The sequence below is a fragment of the Aquarana catesbeiana genome, linkage group LG02, assembly GCF_042186555.1.
Source record: "Aquarana catesbeiana isolate 2022-GZ linkage group LG02, ASM4218655v1, whole genome shotgun sequence".
Classification (NCBI taxonomy): domain Eukaryota; kingdom Metazoa; phylum Chordata; class Amphibia; order Anura; family Ranidae; genus Aquarana; species Aquarana catesbeiana.
Window position 1 is genome coordinate 598,762,757 of NC_133325.1, and position 11,244 is coordinate 598,774,000.

Consider the following 11,244-nt stretch of genomic DNA (forward strand, 5'->3'; position numbering starts at 1 on the left):
CTTGTCACTCCGTCACTATGAGATTCACTTTTTGTATTCTGCAATAATCCTTGTTGATCCCGCTGTTCACCGTCACTCCTGCCTTGTCTGGGTCCCCACTGCAGCCTGAGACTGTGTAGACCAGCAGTTGCCACATCTACTGAGCATGCTCCAATTTCAGTTCCCTTCTAAGCTGTTCATAGCCTCCTTTTTATCTTTTCTTATCTGTGCAGCCCATGTGACTATTGAGTCATGCAGTGGTATATGACAGCCCACTCCCTCACTACTCCCCCATACTCACTAAACAGCTAAACACAATAGGGGTGGGATGTTACATGCTGACACTTGACTGAAGGAGGCTTCACCTCCCTATGATTCTAAGCACATACAAACAACAGACACAGGAAGAAGGGCTGTGAAACAGGCTGTCATTGGCAGAACCTCCCACTAGATACCCACACTATGTTTTTGCACAAAACTAATAAATATTTGTAGTATGATAAAAAATGTTTGATATTATGTATCCCCCCCCCCTGCATTCCAAAGGCTTTTGTTTGAACATGTGACCAGAAGTAGAGGACTAGAACAGTGTTTCTCAACTCCAGTCCTCAAGGTGCCCCAACAGGTTATGTTTTCAGGATTTCCCTTAGATGAAAGGGCTGCGGTAATTACTAAGGCAGTGAAACTGATCAAAAGACCTGTGCAAAATAATGGAAGTCCTGAAAACATGACCTGTTGGGGGGCCTTGGGGACTGGAGTTGAGAAACACTGGACTAGAAGCTCCTCCTACTGATGTTTTCCCGCATATGGGCTGGGAAAGACCTGGGTCACGTTACAGCTGTATAAAAAAAAAAAGAAGTATAATATATTTTAATTTAAATTTAACGGTGTGTGTTTGATATCAATTTAACTGTGGCCATCATTGCAGTATATAGCACACTACAAAATACCAAACTGTCCAGATTAGTCAAATCGATATATATTTCACATTGGTAGCGCTATAGGTTTTCATTGTCTGCTACTTATTTAAAGGGAGAACACCTCTGCCAACACATCTACTGGGAACATATCGTAAAGCACCAATGGGACACCAGAGGAGTCAATTAAAATTTGTGCAATTTCCACAGCTGTCAGTTCAATCTTTATATCAACCAGATAACAGCATTCAATCTTACCTCCTCCACGGAAAAGCCCATTGATATAGAAACCACATCAGGAATGCGCTCTCCAGGAATAGGCCAATTTCCCGCTTTGAAGATTTGATTTTGCGGGCTTTTTAACACGCTAAAATCAGCAGCAGCAGCTGCAAAAAAAATAAAATACTGTATTATTTTCAGCTGTACACCAGCCTAAACTTTTCATACAACTCTTTAGAAATCAACACTTCAGGGAGTGTCCCCCCCCCCCCCCCCTACTCACAATGGTTCCTCCTTTTGGCTCGAATTAGTATCATTACCTCCTTTAGTAACATGAAGGTTGGCAAGAGAAACCATTAAGACCAGGCATGGGACAAGAAGATCGACGCTGGAAGTGTCGGCTTTCAAATACATAGTAAGAGAGGTTGAAAAAAAAAAAAAGACAAAAGTCCAACCTATGCGTGTGATTTAATGTCAGCATTACATTGTATATCCCTGTATGTTGTGGTCGTTCAGGTGCTTATCTAATAGTTTTTTAAAATTATTGATACTCCCCGCTGAAACCACTGCCTGTGGAAGGGAATTCCACATCCTTACCGCTCTTACAGTAAAGAACCCTCTACGCCAGTGATGGCAAACCTTGGCACCCCAGATATTTGGGAACTACATTTCCCATGATGCTCTGGCACTCTTCAGTGTAGTGGAGAATCATGGGAAAAGTAGTTCCAAAACATATGGGGTGCCAAGGTTTGCCATCACTGCTCTACGCAGTTTAAGGTTAAACCACTTTTCTTCTAATTTTAGTGAAAGTTTTATCCCAATTGTGGGATCACCAGCACGGTATTTATATATTGAAATCATATCCCCTCTCAAGCGTCTCTTCTCCAGAGAGAACAAGTTCAGTGCTCGTAACCTTTCCTCATAACTAATGTCCCCCAGACCCTTTATTAGCTTTGTTGCTCTACTCTGGATTCTCCAGTTACAGCACATCCTTCCTGAGGACTGGTTCCCAGAAATGGACGGCATACTCCAGGTGCAGCCAGACCAGAGTCTTGTAGAGTGGGAGAATTATAGTTTTATCTCTGGAGTTAATCCCCTTTTTAATGCATGCCAATATTCTGTTTGCTTTGCTTGCAGCAGCTTGGCATTGCATGCCATTGCCGAGCCTATCATCTACTAGGACCCCCAGGTCCTTTTCCATCCTAGGATTCCCCCAGAGGTTCTCCTCCCAGTGTATAGATTGCAGTCATATTTTTTCCACGCAAATGCATTATTTTACATTTTTCCACATTAAACCTCATTTGCCATGTAGTTGCCCATCCCATTCATTTGTTCAGATCTTCTTGCAAGGTTTCCACATCCTGCGGAGAAGTTATTGCCCTGCTTAGCTTAGGATCATCCGCAAATACTGAGATTGAGCTGTTTATCCCATCCTCCAGGTCATTTATGACTAAATTAAATAGGATTGGTCCCAGGACAGAACCTTGGGGGACCCCACTTTCCACCTCTGCCCATTCCGAGTACTCCCAATTTATCACTACCCTCTGAACTCGCCCCTGTAGCCAGTTTTCAATCCATGTACTCACCCTAAGGTCCATGCCAACTGACCTTACTTTGTACAGTAAACGTTTATTGGGAACTTTATCAAATGCTTTTGAAAATCCAGATACACCACGTCTACGGGCCTTCCTTTATCTAGATGGCAGCTCACCTCCCCATAGAAGGTTAATAGATTGGTTTGGCAAGAACGATTCTTCATTAATCCATGCAGATCACTGCTGATACCGTTGTCATTACTAAAATCTTGTATATAGTCCCTTATCATCCCTCTTCAGCTGGTACCATTCCAGTCAGTACACTGTTTGTAAAAATTAGGAACAATGGTCTGGCAATTACTTGACTGAGTTCCTTAAGGACCCATGGGTGCAAGCCATCTGGTCCTGGTGATTTATTCATGTTAAGTACAAGTCTATTTCTAATTCTGTCCTCTGTTAGCCATGAGGGTGCTTCCTGTGATGTGTCATGAGGATAAACATTGCAGTTTTGGTTACTGAAGCGCCCCCCCCCCCCCCCCCCCCCCCCGATTCCCTCGTGAAGACTGAGGGGAAGAATAAATTCAATACCTTCACCATCTCTCGAGCCTTAGTAACCAGTGGTCACTTCACACATTACACAGGCATGGTCCACTGTTGTCACCTTTAGGAAACCTGCCCCAAGAGGCCACAAATAGCCGATTAACAGGCAATATGTTGCCTGTCTTTTTTTTTGGGGGGGGGGGGGGGGGGGTATTCTGCTGCACCACGTACATTAGATGTGGTTGCATCCTATCCTGAAGTCCTATTCACTTAAATGGGGCAAATTTGGTGGTAGTACCAGCTGCCAAAAGCGACATACGATGTGCTGTTACATAACTGCGCCAATTTAGACAGACATGTCCGCTGGCAACGTAACTTGCTGTTGGGCACTAAAAATGCAGATCAATTGTTTTTACTACCCCCTGGCCACCCATGTAAATGAGACTGTACTGTTTCAGAAACAAAAAGGTGGACCTTGTGCTGACATAAATAGCAGAGGAGTTTATGAATGTAAACGACTAGACAACATGAGAGACAATCTCCCACTAAAAAGTGATACCAGTCTTAAAAAACAAAAAAACAAACAAAAAAACAACCTTTACAATTTTGATCGTATAGAACAAGCATATAATACTATTTTCCATGCTATTTAGATAAATCTATTGCAGTTTTAGTTATAAGCACGTGAGAAGTAAAGGGTCAACCTGTTCATCTTTCATGACTTTGGCATTGATGTTCCTAAAGATAACCTCTACTGCCTCTTCTCTGGTAAAAACCTGAGTGATCCCACCGCATCAAGTCATGTTTACAGCGTACACTGCCGATCCTACTCCACATCTCACATACTGTTTCTACATAAACACTTGTAATATGTTGGCTGCAAATAAAGAGATTTACGGTCAACAAAACCACCTTGCTCTCAGAAAAGTCTTCTCTGTAGTAGTGTACTTGTAGCAGTATATAAAAAAGCTAAAAGTTGTAATCAGTTTTAATACCATCAATTACTACCCATTTTCTGCAGTATTACTGTTCCATATTGTAATAGTAAATAGCATGTTTGCCTGTTATGGACACTAATAGATTTAGCTGTTTCTTGCATTTTTTTTACCTATACATAAAAAAAAAAAAAAAAGTATCTCTGTGGATGGATTTTAGTTATATTTGCCAACATTTTAATTTATTAAAATGCTATAACAACTCACAAATATCTAGTCAAATCCATATCTGCAGTGTCCTGGCAATCATAGCAAACCACGGCCGCTGGAGGTGCTCACAGAGATGGAGATGTCCAGCGGTTCGCCCTCAAGCTGACATTACTTCCGCTTTATACCCCCAGGAGTCCCGGAACTTCTCCAGCCCTGTGAGCACCTTCAGTGGCCATGGTTTGCCATCATCGGTGGGGACACCGCAGATATGGATTTGACTAGTAATTTACGTTGCAAGTTATCACATTTTAATAAACTGTCTATTGCTGCACTACATGGCGCTTTCTTTACTGGGTTCACAAAAACAGGAGCGGATGGGGGGGGGGGGTGCAGGGGATGGTGTAACGCAGGGGATTCAGACAGGAATTGCACTGATTGTGGTTCTTTGCAGTGCGATTTGCGCCCATTCATTTTGTATGGACGAAAATCGCTGCAGTATTTGTAGCTGCTGGCTTTTGTTTATTTATTTTTTTTTGGCGGTGTGGGTGGACCCCCGCTTTAAAATACATATACTAATTTTATGGTTGGAAAATTCCATATTAAAAAAAAATGTCCCAAGGAAGTTAACAAACAAGTATTAAAATACAGTTCAGCAAGAATATATAGTGAGGTCAATAAGAATAATGGTCAAACAAGAGATACAAAATGAGGTCGGTACGTTGGTCTACGCATTTCGTGGGATACCCTTCTTCCTATAAGCCAGCGGTCTCCAAACTTCAGCTCAGGGGCCAGATGTTGCCCTTTGCTTGCCTTTATCCAGCCCTTGGGCACTACTGCTGCCACTGATATGAGATACTATTCTCCCACTTGACACCAACAACGGGACATCATTTCTCCCACTGACACCAACAACGGGACGCCATTTCTCCCAACGATGGGGCGCCATTTCTCCCAACGATGGGGCGCCATTTCTCCCAACGATGGGGCGCCATTTCTCCCAACGATGGGGCACTATTTCTCCCTCTAATTCCAAATGTGGTGATGTGTACTCCCACTGATGCCATGGAAAATTTGGAGACCTCTGCTATAGACCCTAAGGCTTCCAATATATGTGTATTATCTAAATGATGTATGGTAAATACACAAATAAGTATATCAAATATACACAATACATACAATTGTCTGTCAAAAAAAAACAAAACACACAAACTAAAAAAAAAATCTTGCACGCCAAGCATGGGTGGCACATATAAAGCCCCACCCGGCCAATGAGGGGACCCTCAAGGATGCCACAAAAACTGTAAAATCCTTAGGAAGCGGGGTATCCTATGAAATGCATAGACCAATGTATCAACCTCATTTGTATCTCTTGTTTGACCATTATTCTTATTGACGTTGCTATATTCCTGCAATACTGTATTTTAATACTTGTCTGTTAATGTCATAGAGACATTTAATATCGAACTTTGTAATAATAGTACTTGGCTCGACAAATCCCAGGCGCCAGATCACCAAGGCGACCAGAAACCACATCCCGACACCTCGGCTTCTGCTAGCCCACTCACCGCCGGCACCAGATGCGAGCAACTCCCATCGCCCAATGCCCCAACATGCAGTATGTGTGCAGCGATTTAACCACTTGCTTACTGGGCACTTAAACCCCCCTCCTGCCCAGACCAATTTTCAGCTTTCATCGCTGTCGCACTTTGAATGACAATTGCGCGGTCATACAACACTGTACCCAAATTAAATTTTTATCATTTTTTTCCCACAAATAAAGCTTTCTTTTGGTGGTATTTAATCACAGCTGGGATTTTTCTTTTTTGCTAAACAAACAAAAAAAGATGGAAAATTTTGAAAAAAAAAAAAAAAAAAAAAAAAAAAAAAAAAAAAAAACATGTTTCATAGTTTGATATAAAATTTTGCAAACAGGTAATTTTTCTCCTTCATTGATATGCGCTGATGAGGCGGCACTGGTGGGCACTGATAGGCTGCACTGATGGGCACGGATAGGGACAGATAAGGCGGCACTGATGGGGACAGATAAGGCGGCACTGATGGGGACAGATAAGGCGGCACTGATGGGGGGCACTGATGGGCGGCACTGGTAGGTGACACTAATATGCAGCACTGTTGTTGCACTGATGTGGGCGCTGATGGGTGGCACTGATGGGTGACGCTGGTGGGCACTGGTAGGCGGCACTGCTGCCTATTGTTGTTGGGGCAGATGATCGCTGTGATCGGGACTGATGTCCCTCTCACGGCCGCCGGTGATCAGGTTTTTTTTCCTCCTCACGCTGTCAGCGCGAGGAGGAAAAAAGGCCTGGATACTTTCCTAAATGTACATAATATAACTGGGTACTAACATTTATAGGTAAAGTTGATCCAGGGAAAATCCGATTGCGTCTTGGGGGATCAGGAAGGAATTTTTTCCCCTGCTGTAGCAAATTGGAGCAAGCTCTGCTGGGGTTTTTTGCCTTCCTCTGGACCAACTGAGGGTATAAAATTGGGTATATTGGATTGTACAATATTTTTTATTTTATTTATTTATTGTATTTAAGGTTAAACTGGATGGACTTGTGTCTTTTTTCAACCTGACTAACTATGTAAATATATTGGCACCAGGGAAGTCCTCATCCTTTGTCTCCCAGCCAGCGATGAGTGCCAGTCCAGGAACTGTAAATAGAGAGCTTCTTTACATACCTAGTGTGGATGCCCCACTACTTATAAGATGGCACCAGGCTCAACGAGCTCCACGAGGGACAGCATCTCCTCTAAGTTAGCTGCCAACTCTGAAGACAGCCAAGACCTCTTCCCCAACAATCCGCTCCCTGCTGGCCGCTCCCCAGATGCATCTCCCCTTTCCCAGCTCTGTAAAGTGGTGCAAAAGGAGCTGGCCAAGGCATCAGACAGCATTACTGGCGAGTTCCGGCGGGAACTCCGAGAGTTTGAACACCGCGCTACCTCATTGGAGGTCCGCATGGATGACATGAGCAAGACCTGGGAGGAGGCCCAGCATGGATTAGAAAACCTCAAAGGCCAGCTAGAGGACATGGAAAATGGGCCCGGAGAAGCAACCTGTGCATCTGGGGCTTTCCAGAGACAGTAGATGATCTGCAGGGTACTGTACAGTCCCTGTTCCAAGAATTAGCACCCGATCTTCCTCTCGAATGCCTGGAGAAGGATAGGGTTCATAGAGCCCTGGGCACAAAGCAGGACTCTGGTCTCCCTTTAATGACATTATGGTAAAAAAAAAAAAAAAAAAAAGTACTTCTATCACTCTAATGAAGGCCTGCTACAAGCAGCCAGGCTCTCATCGTCCCTTCAATTCCAGGGCCATAAATCTAGCCTCTATGTTGACCTCTCACAAGTTACCCTGCAGAAACACTGAGCAACGCAGCCCTATTTGATGGCAAAAGCTGGCAAATAAAAACAAAACAGAAAACAAAATCCAGCTCTGCTGCTTACCCGCAGCAGAGCCAAAGTTTCACTCCCTCTCCACAAACCGGCACCCCTATGCACCCTCTGCCCCTCCCCTAGCAGCTCCAGAGCCGCCGGGCGGAAAGGCTCCACTCCATTCTGCACCAGCCAATCCGTGCGCACTGTGGTTAAATATTTAGTTTCAGATTTTGGGATAATGCCTCCTATAGTGCAATTCCAATATATTATTTATGCCAACATCCCACTGATATTCTTTTGGTTATTTACATAAAAATGGAGTTTGGCTTTACATCCATGGCACAAAAGCAAACCAGTTGACCTGAGACTTGCTAGGATGAGGATAGCCATGCAGGGCAGAGAAATAGTCACCCGTATCAGTAGCATTGCTGCCTTGTTGGATTAGCGTCACATCACTCCCTTGCTGATGAGAAAGACCCTGATGCTTTTCCATCCGTAAGCAACGACACTTCGCTCATCTGGCTGTCAAGGGAGTGATGCTGTGGAAACAAGCGAGTTTTTCTCGCCCTACATAGTAATCCCCTCGCCAGCAACAAGATCGCTAGTGCGCAACAGCCCATAGTCTACCATAATATACATGTGATGAGTAGCACTATAAAGGGAAAAAAAAACGGTCTGTATTTCTGGATGTTGCTCGCCCATACATAGCAAAAATAAAATCTATAACAATAGCACTTTATATCCAGGTAGAAGCTCACTAATAATACCTTGTGATACAGTATTCATTAGTTCCAGCACATGAGTGACTGACTTCCTCATATTCTCAGAATACAAGACAAGGGGGCAGGGAAGCTACTGCAAGAGTCTACGTTTATTGCTAAACTCTTCCCGATTTTAAGGAAAAAGGAACTTGAACATAAGATGACAAATCACTAAGCAATGTTCCCAAACATGTAAAAGTATAACATTATATATATATATATATATATATATATATATATATTATATTTTAAATGTTTATTAATGAATACCTTGCTGTAAATTGATGTTCTCTCTTACAGGAAAAAAGTTAAAGTGACATAAATAAGCAAAGCAAATCATAGGACCACACATTTTTTCAGTAAAATCAATCCTTGTCATAAAAGCCACAATACGTGCCACTAAACATTTCTAAGACTTCGTAATTACTAGTGCGACTTGTGATATGTGAAGTTGCATGACAAGTCAAAAACCATGTATTTCAATAGCCACAGTTCTAATTGCTGCGACTCAAGTTGCAGCAACACACAAAAAAAAAGGTTTCTGCACTACTTTGATGTGGCTTGCTTGTGACTTGGGTGCCGCAGAGTGTAAAAGTTGCATGAAAGTCACACTCCAAAGTGGTACTGGAAATCGCACTAGTAAGAACGGAGCCTAATACTTGTGAAAGGTCTTCCCTGTAGAAACAGCTGGCTGAGGGAGGTCATGAAACCACAGTCATCGTCCAGATGGGTTTTCAAACAGAGCTACTGATTGGTTGATACTACACCAAGCCAGACAATCAGGGGCATCGGTGGTTCAGCTTGCAAAGACTTCCTGGATTATTACAGGATCCCTCACCCAACCAGCTACCACCGTACAGACTCTGTCAAAGCTCAGAGCCTGAATTAGGAAGTATGGTAGGTTAATTGGATCCTGTCTAAAATGTCCCTAGTATGTATGAATGTGAGTTAGGGACCTTAGATTGTAAGCTCCTTGAGGGTAGGGATCGATGTGAATGTACAATGTACATGTAAAGCGCTGCGTAAATTGACGGCGCTATACAAGTACAATAATAATAACAACAACAACAACAATAATAGTAGAAACATTTTAGTGGAATTCTAAAAATCAGCAGGTGGGGGTTGGTTATAAAAAAAAAAACAAAAAACAACAAAAAAAAAACCACACACCAACCAAAGTCATTGTTGGGTCCACTTTCCACTTTTGGACACCACTGGTGTTCTAGCGAAAAACGACATCCCGTCAGATAAAGCCTCCGACGATGTGCGCAATGTCACTCCAGCTGAGATGTTGACCAGCTGGCGTGCCACCAACGCACATCGCTGGAGGCATTATCTGACGATCTGCAAGGGGAGAATGCAATCCTGCAACAAATCGAAATCCGCCTGTCACGTGATCGGTCAATTCCCACACATGAGCAGAGAGGTAGACAGAATCTGATGATTACATTCTACCTTTGCAGATCGCCAGAAAAAGTGATCGTGGAGGCCTTATTTGACGGGGATGCACTTTGATAGAACACGGGTGCTGGAAGCTGATCACATGACTGGGCCAGCTTCAGAATAGAGAAATATAGACATCTTTCCTTTACCAGATAGATAGAATAGGATTAGAATGGGGGGTGGGAGCAGGTTTAGGTATAGTTAGGGGTTGGATGAACTTCCACTGTAAAGTCACCTTCCTATGTTCATGCCTCAAGTCAATGGGGCTTCAGTGGGCAATGGTGGCACCAAAGCGTGCCGCACCCAACACTATGATACCAGTGGTACCCACAGATCCTGATCAGTGATGATCACATCCACCAATCACAAGGGAACAAATGAAATCTGACATTGTAAGAATAAAGATTTCCATTTGATAGCATATAAGGACCCCCAGTATGTCCATACAAAGCCATCAGGACACTAGAGGGAGAGTCCTATGACATACAGAGAAGCTGGGTCAGCTGACATACATCCCTGTAGGGGAGGAGGGGAATTCAGGTTACCTGCTATGAAGGCAGCCAGAAGGCTGAGCGCTGGACGAAGCATGGCTACTTATGACCGTCTAGTGACACCGATTACACAAATGTATCGCCACCGATTGTCATCCCACGAATGAGCCCGTTGAAAACACAAGCCCTGGGTCTTCCTGGGGAGCTGCTGGACGAGCAAACAACAAGCCAATCAGCGTTCGCGCTGTGTACAGCCCAGCCTATTCTCTACTCACATGACTGTGATGGAGGAGGGGAGGGAACATCGTGTGACGGACAGCTGCAATGTTCTCTAAGGTTGTAGTAAGAAAGACGATACGCAAGCACGGCGGTACGCAGATGTCCCACATTGCGTGCCTGCTCCCGAACGCGTCCCCGCCTTTCACTGCGCATGTACACTTTCCACTCAGCGCAGTTCCAACACCAAGCTGAAAGGCTGGTCACATGCCACAGAACAGCCTCAGCCAAGCTCCCTGGTGACGTGATCGTATGAAAAACGATTGTCAGGAAAATGATCTATTGCTGCCCTCTAATGGTGCACCGGTATATTACATTTGGTAGCTATGTTATTGTAGCTTTGTTGGTGATGAGAGTTGAGCCTCACCTAACCTATAGCTAGCTACAATTAGAATTCCCTTACCTGACAAATAATATCCTAGGTGCATTCTTCTTGTCAAAACAGGCATTTCATTAGTGCTCTTGAACCTTCAGAATGCCCTGTATTATTTACAATGCCTTGAAAACGTATTAATACCCTTGAAATTTTCCACAGAACC

The 11,244-nt window shown here is 43.6% G+C and overlaps 1 protein-coding gene across 1 annotated transcript in view; it reads right to left on the reverse strand.

Annotated features, from left to right (window-relative positions):
• The window catches only part of ATP6AP2 (ATPase H+ transporting accessory protein 2), a 32,411-nt gene extending 21,705 nt beyond the window's left edge, over nt 1-10,706 (reverse strand). The window contains exons 1-2 of the mRNA XM_073616328.1: nt 10,484-10,706; nt 1,155-1,282 (exon numbers count right to left, since the gene is read on the reverse strand). Of these exons, the coding sequence (XP_073472429.1) occupies nt 1,155-1,282; nt 10,484-10,526 (171 nt within the window). The 5' untranslated portion in view covers nt 10,527-10,706. The remainder of the gene's footprint in view (nt 1-1,154; nt 1,283-10,483) is intronic.
• Between the last annotated feature and the right edge of the window lie 538 nt (nt 10,707-11,244).